This window comes from Parasteatoda tepidariorum, chromosome 6, assembly GCF_043381705.1.
Source record: "Parasteatoda tepidariorum isolate YZ-2023 chromosome 6, CAS_Ptep_4.0, whole genome shotgun sequence".
In the NCBI taxonomy this organism is placed as follows: Eukaryota; Metazoa; Arthropoda; class Arachnida; order Araneae; family Theridiidae; genus Parasteatoda; species Parasteatoda tepidariorum.
The window spans coordinates 28,870,178-28,888,017 of NC_092209.1; the positions used below are offsets into that span (position 1 = coordinate 28,870,178).

Sequence of the window (17,840 nt, forward strand, 5' to 3'; positions counted from 1 at the left end):
AACACAGAACAGCTTATGTTTTTTGTAACACATGTCTATCTATCTTGCAAAACAATTTACTGTCTGAAATGCGATAAAAATCAAACATGCTGTTAATAACTTATGCTCCATTGAGTAGAAATTTTATATAATTTGATATTTAACTAACTTAAGGTTCCCTGTTTTTAAAAATTTAACTGTCAAAAATTATCTGCCCTTTAAAAGAATGATAATTTTTTTGACTGGTAAAAGTAGTTCAATTTTTATGTAAATTTTTTTAAAGACTTGTAGTAAAACATAAGATAGAATTTTCTGTACCTTGAGCTTAAACTTAAAAGAAGGTCTTACTAAAGTTATTAAAAAGCCAATATTTTTATTGAAATATTTCGAAAAAGAAAACAACTGAAATATGTCCTTGCTTAAAAAATTAACTTAATCCTCAAGGCAGGAGAAATAAATTTCTACATAATTGTAATTTGTACTTCTTGCTTTTAAAGTAGTTCTTAACTTTTTTTCTGGCTATTTTTAAGGTAGATGAAAAGTTTAAAGATGATTTCAGGAGTGAATCTTGGTGATTTTATATTTTAAGTGACAAATATTCTGGGCAAACATATTTGGATATGCTGCTTATTTAACTATGTCTTATTAGATAAAAAAATTATTGAGGATTTTATTTATGTTTGTAAAGTGTTGAAAATTTTTGTTTTTGCATAAACATAGTTATAACTTTAATACTATTTCACTGATGTTTACACACTTTGTGTTGCTTTTCCTGAGCCTTTGGGTGATATGCTATACCAAGAAACTAAAAAGTATCTTGAAGAGCATGTTAAACATCTTCACAAGGTAATTTTTATTAATATTTATATGTTGTTTAGTAGAAATTAAAGATAGATTTTAATACTTTGCAATATGTTACTGTGAATGATTGAAATCAAGAGAACGCTTTCACCGGTGAACGGTCGAAATATTTGTTATATCCGATTATATTAATTTATTCGTTGATATTATTATATTTATTCGATATTTTAATATCTGCTGAGGATAGATTAGGAGAAACATCAATGTTTTGAGTACCGGGCATTGGCCTTAACTATATTATATATTTCAGACATTTACCAAAGCGACTATGTGATTGTCAACATTCACTGGTGGAAGTCAACAACCACCAATTTCGATCATTCACAGTAGCATATATATAAATATAATGAGTCTTTTTAGATTAATTCTTTATTTGAAATCTCTTTATAATTTATTAGTCTGAACAGAAAACTTTTTTATTATACATAATAGCTTTACAGATTTATTCCTTTTGACCAATGTTAACCATTTCTTAGAAATAATTATGTATCATAAAACCTCTTTTAAAGAAGTAAGGATAATTTGACCTAAATGATTAGAGCTATTAAAAAGTGTTCATTTTTTCCTCTTTACTATGTGATTAAGACTTGATGGGGAATCTTGCAACACTTTTCCCTAAAAACCCCTACTATAAAAAGTGGTCATTTCTCATGAAATATGTTTCTCTGATTGAATAAAAGGTAGAAATGAGAAATCAGCCTTAACTCATCTGAATTTATCCTGCATTATTTCATCCATCATTATGATTGCTTACAATATATATGCACATCATTATGTATATGGTCGAGAGTTAAGGCTCACAGGAATCGGGGAGGATGAAGATTAAAACTCTCTCTCTTTATTGCATTTTATTAATATTGGAAGTATAGCAGCAAATCCAGGAATCCACTTATTCTTCGTTTTTAGTATTAGGGATTATTTAGGGAGAATGTCGCTAGAAACTTCTTAATTGTGTGATAAATTGAGTTATGAATGGTTCTCATCATCATTGCTTGAAGGAAAACATTTTTATTATAATAATGTCTTAAGTCATTTATTAATCATTTTATCTAAAAATGGTTCGGCTCTGAGTTAAGGAAAAAGAGATTTTAACATATGAATTAATATTAGAAGTTATTTTGTCAGAAAATAATGGTCTTTTAAGCATTATTCTTTTTGTCCTTCCCATTACTGTTCTACTATTTCTGTTTTAATCAATCTTTGCATTATTTGTTCATTTTCAGTCAGTTGTATCCTCTCAAGAAGGTTTATTAGCTGCCTATTATCAGAGCTGGGTGGAGTATAGTAAAGGGATTGGATATTTAAATAAACTCTACATGTAAGTTTGAATAATATGTAATGATTGCTTTATGAAGAATAATAAATATTTACAAATCTATGTTGAATATTTATTTTCAAAATAAAATGATATAAAGTTTTATTGTTCTTTTTTATCCTTCATTGTTTTTTATTATTATTTATTTATTTTCAATTCATATTACTTTCATTATATATTGGGTCCTATATACTTCAATTCATATGCTTTTTTCTTTTAAAGCTTCTCTCAATTTTCAATTTCTTTAATTCAATTTCTGTATATGTATGTAATTCTTAAATTCAAGTTATTTTTTTAGGTATTTAAACACTCAACACATTAAGAAACAGAGATTTAATGAAGCTGACTTACAATATGGAAGATCAGATATTGGTGATCAAATGCTTGAAATTGGCGAAGTAATTTATAATTCATTTTTGTATTAGTTTCAATTGCTTTCTACTATACATAGTTATTTAGGTAGTAGGTAAAATAATTAGAACACTGCTGTTTTAACTCTTTAAATAAAGTATTTCTTCTTATCGCTTCTATAGTTGTAAACACAATAATGTTTTGTAAAAATACTATTATATATATGATCTCTAATATTTTTAATATTGGCATGTAATTAATTATTATATATAATTGTTTTTTGAATATTATAGTATTTAATGCTGTGTGTATGCTATACAATATTTTTTTTATTCCATTCAAAATGAGGGTATTTCTTGCATAAAAAAACTTATTGAAACCTCTAACTATTGACTAAAATCTTATTGAAATGTGAGCTTAACTTTTGTTGAGACTGCAAAGATATATAAAGTTTTTAATTCATTAGTATACCTTTAAAAAGTTCTTATATTTTATATTTGGTTTTAATTATTGTTACAGACTCTCAGATTCTTAATGTCAGAATGTTTAGTACTCTGGAAAATCTTGGGAAATTGCACTTTTTTCTTAATACAATTTTAAATCCTAAATATATTAATATCGGGAGGGGTGTATTTTCCTTTCTTGCACAGTTATTTTTATTTACTGTAATCCTTTATTTTAGCCTACAAAGTTTTTCCTAATTAGTAATAGTTTTATTCATTTTTTAAATAAAATATTTTTATTGAACATTTAGTTTTAAAAAAAATTTATGTACAGTTTGCTAGTAAATATCAAGGATAAAAATAAATCATGGAATAAAATACAGTTTTCTGCATTTTCACTGTAATTACTATTAATTTTATTATTGTCTTAATAAGTTGATCCTTATTACATATTTTTAAATGTAAATGTACTTTTTATTTTAAATTTTCTTTTTTAGTGAAAGTGTAAGAAGTAGTCTTAACATTGTTCAATAATACTTTCAGTTTAATTTACTCAATTACTTTTAATGGAATTGTTTGTTGGAACCTGCTGTTTGAATTTGTTAGGTTGATTTTGTACTGATTAATATTTTACTAATTATTAAACTGAAGAAGAAGAAAAAAGTGATTATGAGTCAAAGAAATCTATTCGAATAGATTTTTGTTTATAAAATGTTTTTAGTTTTGGCAACCTGTTAAAAAATAATTATTTGTGGTTACAAAAATGATAATAAGATTGAGGTTAAAATTTCTGAGAACTTTCTTTTTATTGCTTAGTCAGTCTTTCTTTAAGTACTGTATATCCCAGTGTATAAGTCAACTTCCCAAACTCCCCAAAATTTTGCGAAGATGTTGGATTTACACACTGGCAATAAAGTCAGACATTTGTTGATCAAGAGATTATTGATGCATTGTAAACAATGAGATAGGTATGAATCACTCAATATCAATTTGCCATTTTTAAAAAACAATTTTGAATATCTTATATACTATTAACTTTGCATCAGTGTTTTCACTACAGCGCGAAAACGCGAGAATGTCGCATATTTTTTTTTCTCGCATTAAAAAATGATTACCACGAGAAATTCGCGAATTTCTCGCATTTTGGAAAAAGCTTCAAATTATACCATTTAGAATAAAATTCATTTCACTTTTGTTCCTGGATCTTTAGTTGCTTTCAACATTTGCCCCATTATCTAGCTTCCCTATTTACCAGTATTGTTCAGAACCTTTTCGAACAACAGAACACAACCGCTCCCAACCACGGAAGCCCTTTCAGAACACATTTCTCTGCAACCACGTTTTTACCGTAGGTAAGGTTTTTTCATGTAAGACGTTCAAATTTTTTATGCACTAATGTAAGATGGACAAATACCTAGTAAAGGCAAAATCTTCTATGATGAAGCAGCAAAAAGATTCAATGCTTTAAAATAGAGAAGATGTTACAAATGTATTATTATAAAAGAAGTGATTTTTGTTCAAGTCTATTTGTGTTTTTTAAGTTTTTAAAAATCTCACTTAACTTTCTGAAATCTCACCCTGTTTTTGAAAAAGGGTGAGAAATTCTCACCCATTTTTTTTCTATGATGAAAACACTGTTTACATTTTCTCTTATCCTATTTTTTTTTTACAAATAAAGGTTTTGTTAGAAATAATACATGAAATTATGTTCTGAAAGAAAAAGAAGTTTAATATAATTTATTTAAGAGTATTTCAAAAACTATTACATTATGAAATCTTATAAGATATACTATAATTTAAGAATTCCGGAACATCATCTGTGTTAGATTCTACTCCATTTTCTTGTTTTTACTGTTTTTGTAAGAGTTTTCTTCTGATTAAATGGTCACCTCTCAGCATTTATTAATGTGGCATCTTTATTTGAAGGAGATCATGTAATTATTAAAGTTTAATGTGTAATATTTTATACTTGAAAAAAACATAATTTTTTTTTTTTGAATTTAAGAAATGCCCATATTTGGCTTTTTTCAACAGTTGACTTATACTCCCAAAATACCTGAAATACTTGTACCAACATACCAGAGATGGGTCTGCTTATACACAGGGATAAACTCTATGTATATCTATAGGAAAGGCCCTTTTTTTTCTTGCTAGTAAACTGATTTTAAGTTATATTTCAAGATTATGTTAACTTTTTATTAAAAGGATTGTGCTGAAACCATAATTTCTATGCTTTCTCAATCCTTATAAAATATTATGTATTATGCAATTATTTATTTTCTTCTTTTCTTTTTTTTTTTCTAGTTAGGTTTAGACCTTTGGAAGAAATATATGATAGAGAAGCTATCTGACAACTTAGTTCATTTACTTTTAGAGGGCATAAAACAGTGAGTCTAATTAAGTTTTTGCTTAAATCTTATCTTCGACTATTTCACTCAAGCTTCATCAATATTTTGACTAAGTCATTTAAAAAATTGTTTCTCTACTGCTGTATTAGAATTAATATAAATTACATTCAGATTTAAATACATTTATTCTAAACATTATGTGAATGATTAGAAACTAGTTGGTTAAAAGTTGCTCCAGTGCTACAATTTAGTATGTATAAAAAATTTTGCCAATAGTCCAAATTACAAACTTTACCAGTCTGTGATAAAACACTAAAATATTTTGTTAGTCCTTTGAATAAATCCGCTTAAGAAACACCAATTTAAGGGATTTCAATTGGTAAAGTTATTTTTGTTTCTAAATTTAATAAATTAAATTCTTGAAAGTTTTAAATTACAGCAATAGTAAAATTAATATGTGTTTTATCTTGATTGAAAAAATTTTTTTACAACTTTCAATTATGAAATGCTCAATCTTCCCAATATTGCAACCATCAAATCGCTGGTTACAGAAGTATGGAGACTCAACTTCTATGATATGATCCCTTTGGCTTGCTGCTGGTTGTTGCAAGAGTACTTCATTTATGTAATTCATTCATTATGTAAGATTAAGGTGTTAAAAAAAATAATGATATTTTTCTAGGGACCGACAGGGAGACTCTCCACCGAATCAGTCCGTCTTTCATGGGGTAATACAGTCATTTGTCCAGGTTGAAGATTATAGGAAGAATGACAACCTATTCGTAAGTAAAGTGTTAAAGCATTGGAAAGTAGTATGAATATGTGCAGGATGCCAAGTGGAGAACTGCGATTAAAAATTTGCAAAACAAAGGATGATAGAGGAATGAAACAAACAGAATGTCTATTGTGAAAGTTGTAAAATTTTTATGCAGAAATTTTGGAATGTTGCCAACAGGTGGTACTGTTTGCTAAACAGATTTCTTGATGAGATTATATATGCTGTAGGATTCTAATCCAACCTATAATATTTCAGTACCAGAAACAAATGTTGTTGAATAGATATTTGAACCTGCTAATCTGGTATGACAGCCACTTTTAGCATTTTAACACTATAATTAATTAACTCTGGTCATCATTGGTTTACAGCACTATCTGTTGGCGACTTATGTTACGAAATTCCAAAATTTCTGTACAAAAATTTTTCAGTTTTTTCAACAAACAGGGTATCCGCGCACCTGGAAAGTCATGAAAAATCATAGAAAGTCATGAATTTCAGTATTGAACAAAATTTGTCATGAAATGTCATGATTTTTGCTACTTTTTTGAAAAAAATCATGGAAAGTCATGGATTTAGGTCTCCCAGTGTTGCAAGTGCTGCGCCAATTGCGCCGATCTGTGCCAATTGTGAAAACCTGCGCCTACATGCTCCAAATTGAAGTAGTAGGCTTAAATTGCGCCGCTCTGTGCTGAAAGGGATATTTCCAGCTAGGTATCGCCAAGTCACAATTTTGCGGCAACCCAGCTACTGCCATGTGGGGGGGTTGCTCTGGATTCAGTGGGAAGGATTCTTGCACTCTCATGTGCAACTCTGCTTCACTCAATTTCAGATTTCATTTTTCACTCTCTGAATTGGAACCGAGACTTCCCACAAATTTTCGGGGACCAGCTAAATATTGCCAAATTTTAATAGCAAAAGAAAATTTTACTTCTCTTGTTAATTTCATCGTTATTGAAGTGCTATAGTCTTCGTCAATGGCAAGCTAAGGGCCTTCTTGCTCTATTCTATTTATAGAATAGTGCCCATGATCTTGGAATTAACTTGGGGACCATTCACTAAGTACATGTTTTCATGTTGATCCTCAGAGCAGTCAAGAATCATAAAGCTTCAAAACCTCAAAATTTCCATCTCCCTTTTATTCATTTAATTAATAAAGATAGAATTAATTGAGTTTCTTAAATGTAAATTTTTATCTGAGGGACCATCCACTAATTGCAAATTGTTTGTAAACATTTTTTTATACTTTATTACTTTTCTTTTACTAATATTTTTTTTTACTTATTGCATTTTATTATTGTGTTATTATATTACTTTCAAAATTTTCAGTGCTCTTATTTTGTTTTAGAAAAAACTTAATAATATTTAGAGGCAAGATTTTAAATAAGTATGAAGAAAGGGGCTTTCAGAATTTTTAAAGCAGCAAATAAATCTTATGTTTTTCAGATTTGTCATTCAAAAATACTTTAATTCATCTCATAAGGATTTGATTTAAAACAATTGATATAAAATTTTTTAATTATTATAGATTTGTTAAATATTATGAGTGTAGGGACAGTATAATAATTTGCTTCTGACAAAAAATTTTTAGCTTCAATACTCATTGTATTTGCATTTTAAAATTATTTAATTTTTTTAATTATTTCATTAATGGAATACTGTACTAGGTAATCAATTTTAATTAAAAAAATTTAGGGGCCATTCACTAATTAACATTAGTAATATAAATTTATTAAAGTTTGCTTAATTCTTTACATATTTTTATAAATTCGGTATGATCAATATTAATCTTGTTAATGTTTTGTTGAATATACGACTATAAATAACATTTATTTAAATTTTAAGAAAAATATACTCAATAACCTTTAATAGTTAAATTAATTAGAGTTTTAAATTATCTTTTACAGAATTAAATAAAGTAATTATTAATTTAAAAAATAGTATGAGCCACTCAATATTGAATTTATTTAAATTGCTTTTGCCAAAAGCTCATTTTTAAGAAATATTTCAGCTATATTAGATAAATTTTTAGGTCTTTTCCAAACTGAGACACCATTGATTCACTTGCTGTATGATGAAATGGTGTCTCTAGTTTAAGCATTGTTAGGGCGTTTTTTAAAAAGTTCTGCTTTTCTTAGTTTGACAGGAAAGGACTTAAAATCTTTGGATGTAGAAAATGCAGAAATTTGGCAAAATTCAAATGTAATAGTTGGACTAGATGCCACAAATGCGATGACATCTTTATCTTCTTCAGAAAAAAATTCTATGTCCTAATAATTCTATTCCTTTTATCTGAGGCTAAGACGAGGATAGCAGAATATTTAACAGCATTGGAAGATACCAAAAAGAAACTTAATTTGTTTATGCAAGGACCTTCAAAAAAGTGTAAATAATAAGATATGTTATTAATGAACAAAAAACTCTTATTATTAAATTCTTGTTTTAATTTTTTTTTATTAAATATGCTCCAAATCTTTGTTTTGCTGCTCCAAAATTGCTTTTTTCTTGCTCCAAAACCATGTTTTGCCACTTGCACCACTTCCGAAAAATCAAATTTTTAAAATGGAATCCCCCCTCCCTAATTTCATCCTATTCCAACTATCTGAATTCCTAACAAAATCACCACTCAGGCATATTTTATAAGAATATAAAATTATTTTATCATGTTCTTTAAAAATTATGGTGTTCTTTAAAAAAAAAATGAAAGAAAAACCATCATTTCTAGAGGGAATTATCTTTTAAACTCTTCTGTGATTTAAAATTTTTTTTTAAAAAAAAATTTTATCAATTTAAAATTCTAGTTGAAGCAAACCAGTCATTGGAGAATTTCTTTTATTCCAAAATGAGAACAGAAAAATCAGGAGTATTTCTTTCCTTTCAGATGAGCAAGAAAAGTTTCTTTAGAATATAATTCTACAGAAAAAAATTATTTGCTTTTGTATTTTTTTCAGCTAGTTTATTGTTTCAACTCTTTCTTTACTCTGTTTTTTAAATTTAAAATCTAAATATGAAAATGCAGAGTATAGCAGTTTTGGTTATACCTATAATTTCAATTAATGTTATTATAATGCTTTTTTTAATTTATTGTTGCATTTTTGTCCGAGAAAATAGTAACTTTGTTAAGTCATGAAAAACTCTTGGAAATAGTCATGGAAAATCATGAAAAGTCGTGAATTTGAAAATCTAAAATGTAGCAGATACCCTGAACAAACATACCGTTTGTTTTATTCCTCACATTTCTTAGATTTTTAATTTTGAAATCAGTCAGACCTCTGCTGAACACCCTTTATTTATGTGTATATATATTGTATAACTTGAATGTAAAACGCTAATAAAAGCCAAAAAACAGTATAAAACTTTCTATAAATAGAAAAAGGTAAAGATGCTAGTGCACAAATTATTTGCTAAAAAAAAAAGTTTTGTAATTGGATTAAAATTTTACAAACCATTAAACCTTGAGTATTACGACATAAGCACACCTGTTTATTATATTACACCTTGTTATTCAAATTGAATTTTACTCCGAACAATATCTTAGAAAAGCAATGAAATATATATTAAGTAAGTTCTAAAAAATTGCATCTTGTATGTCAATCTCATAATTTCTTTAATTGTCACTCTTTAGTATTACCAAGAAATCTTTGAGAAGCCTTTCTTAATAAAAACTGGAGAACATTATACTTTAGAAGCTAACCGCCTACTGCAAGAGAATGATTGCTCACAATACATGGAAAAGGTAATATTTTCAACTTCTCATATTCAGTTAAATTAAGTGCCATTTTGATTTAATATATTTTGAACTCCTTTCTCTTTTGATGCTTTTCTTCACCTCATTTTTACAGTGACAAAATATTCAAAAATGTAATTTGTAAAATTTATGCAGCTGTTAAAACTGTTTAAAAATGATTATTGTTAGTGTCTCAAGTTATTTTAACCAATATTTGACTAATAGTTATGATTTACTTTTTTTTTGGTCTTATTGATAGGTTCTCCAACGATTAGACGAAGAAAACTTACGAAGTCGTAAGTACCTACACCCCAGCTCCTATCCTAGAGTAACACAAGAATGTGAACGTAGAATGGTAGCTGATCATCTTCAGTTTCTACATGGAGAATGCAAAAGGATGGTAGAGCAGGAGAGTAGAAGAGGTATTTTCAGTTTATCTTCTGCCTTTACTAAAATATAATTCAATATATGTGAGTGTCTATATATTTTCAAAACAACTGATATAAATTTTATGACGCAATTTTTCTCCTTTTTCAAATAAATTTGTCTTTAATATTGAAAAAGAAAACAGAATTTTGTTATAGGCATTTAACAGCAAACTTATTGCACTGTTATTCTTATGGTGCATTTATTATAAATAAATAATAAATGTAACAGCATCAAAAAATTATCTATTACTGCTATCTGAATCTTTTTCTATAATATTTTTTTACTTGCTTATTTTAAAGTTTAATGACAGGTAAAAATTTATGTATGTGTCTAATAATGTTAAAAATAGAAGTTTATGCCATGAGCAGTTAGAGCAACCATCCTCATTTCCTTGCAAAAATGTCCCACATTTGTCTTATATTTTTCTTATCTGCTTATCAATTATAGAAAAAAAATATCTAATTTTTTTTTTTTTTTTTTTTAAGTAATGTGAAACTGCCAGATCTTAAATAAAAAGTTTTATTAAAAACATCTATTAAATTTTTAATTAATATTAATTGTAAAATAATAAAATTCTATTACAATTAAGAGCTTTATAAAACAGAATTGACAAGCATCTTCTACAGAACCTCAGAAAAAAGTCAGAGCTCCTTTTCACATTTTATTATTTACGATCAGTCCACTGTTGGGTGGTAATTAAGGACAGATTGGTTGCTTTAAAATCATTATGGTAAATCTTTTTTTTTTCTTCTATGCACTCACATATAGAGTGATAAATAATTTTTTTTTCTTTTATTAGCCAATTATTGTGCAAATTTTATTATCATTGTTGTATTAAGTAAAGGTGTTTCAAATAAAAATAAATGCTTATTCTGTTATTTGTTTTTACAGACCTGCAACACCTGTACCTCCTTTTGAAATCCATCCCTAGTGCATCTGATGCTCTTATTCAAGAACTTCAACAGCACATCACTAAAAGAGGATTAGATGTTGTATATAATTTAAAAGGAGATAATGTATGAATCTTTATTATAATTCATAAAATTAATTAATCATATTTTTTCTTTAAAAAATTAAAATCCATAATTTTGAACTTTTTCAATAAATGTTCACAACTATTTTTTTTTTTTTTTTTGTGGATTTATAGCTATTTTATTTTTTTTTTGTTGACAAATAGCAATTTTTTAAAGAATTATATATTTATAAATTTTACAAAATTAAAATGTTTTTACATGTGGCTTTTAAAATTCTAGTTTGTAATAATTTATATATGTGTAGTAATTCATGTTCCTTTGATGTTTTTATATATAAGTTATTTTAAGTAATGCTGTAAAAGGTGAAAAAAAATTGAGTTTTTATGTTTACGAAATATATATGAAACTTAAATGCTAAAAATAAACTATATGAACTTTAATTTTACCACTTGATAAAGAAAAAAAATTTACTTAACCCACCCAGTCTTCTGGGAGAGTATCCTGGATAACATATAAATTTAGGACATAAAGTTGACAAATACACATTTTTAATATATAAAATATTTAACCTGTCTTTTTATTTTTTAAATGTTTTTCCGCATTGTAATTTTTTGTGTTTCCGTTGTTAACGTCTTTCTTTATAGGTGCCTCAATTATTTGTGGAATCTCTCCTTGAAGTTCATGAAAAATACAGCAATCTCATAAAAAATGTTTTTTCTGCTGATCAACAATTTATTGGAGCCTTAGACAAGGTATGTTGAATTACACCTTAAATTCTAAAGAAGTTGCCCACAGTCTCCTTTATAACTGACTAATGTCTCATAAAAAATGTTTTTTTTTCTTTCTTTTTTGATTAACAGATAATTAGAGCTTTATTAAAGATACATTAAGATACACTTTAAATTCTATTAAAGTTGTTCACATTTTTCTCTAGATAGCATTTGACGGGATTCTAATTAAAATTAATAGTTTATTCTATTAGATTATGTTATTGTAATGAATTGTGGTTATAAATATATATATACATATATTTTTTTCTTTTTTGAATGATTGTGATTGTATGAAAGCTTACTTAAATTAGGCCTTATTTCCAACAATACTGTAAGAACTTTTTTATATCGCACTGTAGTATTAATTTTTGAGTATTCATAAAAAAAATTGCTAAGGCTGTTGACTTAATTTAAAGTGCTTGTAGTAACCTCTAAAACAGAAATATGTCTTGAAAGTAAATCAGTATTGGGACATTGAATGTTACACATACCATTTTTTTCCTTCCTCAAACAGAACTAAATTTTATGTTTTGCAGATAATGTCATTGGCAATTTCTGTTCAAGCATTCTTTTTACAGTCAAGTTCAGCTAAATGTGATTTTCTGTTGCAGTAAAATTAAAAAGTAACTTATTTAAAAAATCTAGCAAATTAAATACCAATACTGCAGAAATTTCCTAAGTTCTTTAAAAAAAAAAAAAAACAGTCTACAGAATTTGGTCAGAAACTAAGTAAAACCCTATAAATGAGAGATTTAAAAATAGAAAGAAAAGAAAAAATAATTGAAATGACTGGACTTTATGAAAAAGATACTAGTTAGGTGCAACTAAATTACTCTTTAATCATCTCTGATTTTATTTAAAAAAATTTCTGGACTTTTTTTTTTCTTCCCAATCTTAAAAATTCTCAACTCAATTTTCCATTTAAAGTATTAGCAATTGTAAGTTTAAAATAGATAAATTACATCTGGAATATTTTTAACCCATAGCATGTTTTGTAATAAATACTTATTTTAAAATTGTACATCGTATATTTTTCTGTCGTAAGAATCTATTCTTTTTAATAAGTTCAACAAAACAAATTGTTTTGAATTTGTTTTGTAATACTGCTTTTATAAATCAGGAAAGTAAGATGTTATCTTATATGTTTCTTATAGGCATGTTCAGCAGTCATTAATTATAAAGGGAGTTCAAAGTTTTCTTGCCGATCTCCTGAACTGGTAAGCATTGTGTTATGTCTTTTTATTACTTCATAAATGTCTAGTTTTGCTTCGTAACTAACTTAAAGGGCAAATTTATAAATCTATCATATCCTTTAAAGGGTCAATTGTCAACACAAAACTCTGTTAGTTAAGAAAATAATCTATGAATTCTGAAAATTGTTTTAGAAATCTCAGAGTTCATTCTAGATCTGAAAAGGAGAAAGGTGCAAGAAACTGAAAACCACACTTTTTCATCAAATGTTTGGTTAAGGCAGTGATTTTCAACCTTTTTTTTTTTTTGTGGCGGCACACTTTTATCGATTTCAAAATTTGACGGCACACAATGAAAAAAATTCATTTAAAAGTTATTTACTTCATTTAAATAGTTTGTCATAATAATTTTGAATGTGAAATAAAATAATATGTACTACCAAAGTACGTTTATTAAGGGATTAATTATTTCTTTCGATTAATTTCTTATTAGTTAGTAACAGTTATTTTTTTTTTCTGGTTATTAATTGTCAGCTTGTTTCCTATAGCTATTAACTGTTATTTTTTTGTGATTTCTTGTTAACTAGTTTTTTTTGCTAATTATTAATTGCTAGCTTATTTTTTTGTTACATCCTTTGTTAATTTCTTTTATAACTATTAATTGCATAGTTTACTTTAATGATTAGCTTTTATTTCCGTTTGAAAATTAATATTTATCTTGCTTTCCTTTGTTAATTAATAATTTTAATAGTCATTAAATTTCCTACTTATTTTAACTTTTTTTTTTTAATTGTCAAAGGCAATTTAAATACTTCCTTCTTATTTTAAAACTGTCAGAAACAAGTCAATCGCCGACAAAGATGTTCACGCGGTTAAAGCGAGGAAAAATTATATAAAAAGTCTATATATAACAGTATATATACACACACTTTTCTTTTTAATTTAGACTTTACTTGTAATAAAAAAAAGCCTTATAATTTTTATTGTATCATTTCTAATATTTGGCGGCACATTTTAAGAATTTGACGGCACAGTGGTTGAGAATCACTGGGTTAAGGGTTCGCGAATCAAGAAAACAATGAAGTTAATTATTAAATATTTACAATTTTTTATTACATGTTAGTATAATGTTCATATGTTGGTACTTGTTGATATAAGCCAAGTCTCCTGTTTTTTTAACGAAGACTCCTTTACTTGACAACTAACTCCTGTTTACCCATATACAGTGAAACCTGTGTATAACGATACTGTCTATAACGATAAACCTGTCTATAGCGATATTTCCTTGAGGTCCCGGTGAAATTCCTATTTACTCAATGTATTTTTAACCTGTTTATAGCGATAACCACTTTTCAGTTAAACATGTCTACAACGATAATTTTTCCTCTTTTGATAGTTGATAGTTCTATTCCGATTTTTCTACCGTTGGAAAACGACTCCCCATCGAGCCTAAATGTGAGATAACAAAAAAAAATTTTTTTCATCTCCTTTGTATGATGTAATATTCTTTCATTGTTTCTGAGAAAAAAAGCCACTTTTAGGGGAAATTAGAGCAGTAGAAATTGGTGAAGGGGTATTGTAGGAGGGAGAGAGCTTCGTCAGAAAAACGTGTGACACACTGACGAGACATCGCTGCGACACGACAAGAGGGGAATTCCTATTCAATAGCGATTTTAGCAGAAGTTATCCCGGGTGATCAAAGTGATGAGGAAGAAGCAGCTGACTGTTCTCAAAACAGGACTCAAATTTCACCCGAGAATGCCATATTGCTAATTAACAATTTGCAAGATTTTGTTGCAACGTTACCAAATGTAACTGATGTTCATTTGAATTCATTAGATGGACTGAAATCTATGTGCATGGAAATGGCAATTGCTTCCAAAAATAAACAAACAAAACTAACCGATTATTTTTCTAAATAATTTCTGTTTTGATTCATAAAATTGTAAGTAAATTTTTCTTGTGTGCTGTTTCATAATTCTAAGTAAAATTTTCATTTGGAGCCTATAAAAGAAGTTTCATTTATCATTAGTTTTAAACGTATACTTTTAAATTTCAAACCTGTCTATAACGATAACCTGCCTATAACAATATTTTATTTAGGTCCCTACAGTATCGTTATAGACAGGTTTTACTGTATTCTCAAATTTCTCCATATTTGTCGAAGAAATTTTTAAAAAATAAAAAATTGGCGATAAAATATCCCCTCATTACAAAAATACTTCTCTTATTTCTCAACAGATGGTGATATTGCCGGTACTACAATATGTTGAGTGTTTATAGTTTAAGTAATTATGAATAATGGTTTAAAAAATCTTCAGATTAAGATTTTTATGCATATTTTTTACTTTGCTAAATGTAAGTGCTTAAATTATTTCCAATTTTGAGTTTCTCTTTTTGACTTACATTATTATGCATGATGTATCAAAACTTTACTGGTAGCTTAAAAAATGTCGCTAGGGAAATCTCTATTTTATTTCTCCAATGTTGGCATGTATGTTGTTACAATGAGAGAGTCAATGATTTGTGTCATAATTTTAACCACTTGATTTTTATTCATTAGTTAATTACTAAAGCAAGCGAAAAATTATTAATGTAATTTATGGTGTCTTCGATTTCGAGTTATTAGAACAAGAAGTATTAAAATAATATTAAAAAAATTTCGCAAGCAATATCATCCGTCACATATACTTAACACTAGCAGACAAATTAAAAAAATGCTCTTTTTTTTCTTTTTTTTAAGCAATGCAAAATAAAATTATAAGGAAACCTCGGTAAAGTAGCCTTTCTCATGGCAACAAATTGTATGTTTAGGAGGACATGTTAATTAAGAAATTCTGATGCTGTAAATAGTTTTTAACTAAATCAAAGTGACTAAATTAAAACTTTAAAATATAAATAGTTATTGCAATGCGAGATACAATCATAGAATACGAATGCAATCAGTTTATAGTCAAAATTCATGACGAAATGGTAATTTTACTATTGTCCCATACAAAATGAGATGTGACCACCTTGAAGAAATTTTACCCTTTAAAGGGCCATTTTTTTTTCTAATTCAAATAATGATATGTTAAAATATTTTTAGGATTGAGTTTAATTTATAAAAGAAATTAAGATTATTAACTCAAATTAATTTAATTTTTGCGAAATTTTTTTCCTGGAAGGTGGGCAGGATTTTCTAAATTTTACTTACTATAAAGAATTGGTAAAATTTAAACTTCTGTCTTCATAAATAGCCAAATTTATAAATTTTTTGTTTATAACTGCAAATAAACTTGATGAAAAATGATCAAATATATGAACACATAACTCGGAAGAAATAATAGGTCCTCTGTGTTAGCCTGTCTTCTTGATTTCACCCCAACCTTTACTGTTACCCACATTTGCATAAACAAAGCAATAAATTTTTCTATTATTTATTTATATTTTAAAGTTATCAGTAAATCTCTGCAAAAATCAATGGTGAAAAAAATAGCTTCTCATCCACATTTAAAATTTAATAAAGTTTGTGAAAGTTTTTTTTTTTTTCTACAGCCATATAAAGAATTTAAAAAGCTTTTTTACTTACATACTCCCGTCTGTCTAGTTAAAAGTGTCCCCCCCCCTATACCTTAGCCATTTAATAGTTTATTCGCTGAAGACTGTTAGAGATTATCTCCCTTATCTGAGGTTTATTATTATTTTATTAACAAACAAATAAATAAAGAATTATATTTTTTCTATGTTATGCAAAAAAATAATTATGATAAAATTTTATTTCAAAGTAATTTCAATTGTCTAACCACTAATTGTAATGATTACTATTTCAGTTAGCAAAGTACTGTGATTCCTTGTTAAAGAAGAATGCTAAGACCTGTACAGAAACAGAAGTTGAATCAAAATTAGGGCAATCCATCACTGTCTTTAAATACATTGATGACAAGGATGTCTTTCAAAAGGTATTGCTTTCTTAAATGTTGAAATTCATTACCAGGGGAATCAAAATTGTTTAATAATAAAACTTCTCTGTCTGTTTTGATTTTGTTAACAAATATAGTTGTTGCTATTTACTTTTTCGAAGCTTACTTGTAAAGATGTTGTAGAATAGGTTTATTTATTTCGGAGTTTGTTATAGTTTTGCACAACTTAATCAAATTACTTTAAATTGCATTAAAAGGCAACTGACATCAATGCAAATTTTAAAATAATGAATAATATAACTTCTTCAATTATTTCCAAACATTTACAAATCACTAACTTTTTTAACTTTTGCTGCCAAATTAATATTGTTACTTTTTAACTGTACATTTATCTCTTTATTGTGGCGTGTCCGCCTTTCAATTCTAAATCTCTGTTTTGCCATTTATATTACTGATAAAGGTGTACCAATGTGACATATGTATATAGGTTTTAATAAAATTTTACCATTTGTAATTTTTAAATTATATTTTTAATCAAATTCAAAATTGAAGAAATTAATATTTTTTAGTAAATTTGACCTTCTTTTGGTATTGAAATATTATTTTTATCACTATATTTAAATAATTGATTTTTTTAAAACCAATTTTAGAGATTCAGTAATTAAAGAAAATTTTGTATATTTGATTTTTATTGTTTTGTGCAATATTTTTTGCGCTGTTTGATTTCATCGGCAATGCATGCTATTGTATATGTTTTTCTTTCGATTGTAAAGTGT

General features: G+C 26.9%; 1 protein-coding gene across 7 annotated transcripts in view; it reads left to right on the plus strand.

The window, feature by feature from the left end:
• The window catches only part of LOC107448318 (cullin 2), a 32,219-nt gene that overhangs the window by 2,926 nt on the left and 11,453 nt on the right, over window positions 1-17,840 (plus strand). For 4 of the 7 annotated variants that reach the window (XM_071182147.1, XM_071182145.1, XM_071182150.1 and 1 more), the window contains exons 3-13: window positions 721-825; window positions 2,064-2,158; window positions 2,454-2,553; window positions 5,254-5,336; window positions 5,980-6,079; window positions 9,698-9,808; window positions 10,059-10,221; window positions 11,120-11,244; window positions 11,847-11,954; window positions 13,127-13,189; window positions 16,975-17,103. In XM_071182147.1, the coding sequence (XP_071038248.1) occupies window positions 721-825; window positions 2,064-2,158; window positions 2,454-2,553; window positions 5,254-5,336; window positions 5,980-6,079; window positions 9,698-9,808; window positions 10,059-10,221; window positions 11,120-11,244; window positions 11,847-11,954; window positions 13,127-13,189; window positions 16,975-17,103 (1,182 nt within the window). The remainder of the gene's footprint in view (window positions 1-720; window positions 826-2,063; window positions 2,159-2,453; window positions 2,554-5,253; window positions 5,337-5,979; window positions 6,080-9,697; window positions 9,809-10,058; window positions 10,222-11,119; window positions 11,245-11,846; window positions 11,955-13,126; window positions 13,190-16,974; window positions 17,104-17,840) is intronic. The other 3 variants (XM_071182151.1, XM_071182149.1, XM_071182152.1) reach the window with 1 other exon arrangement.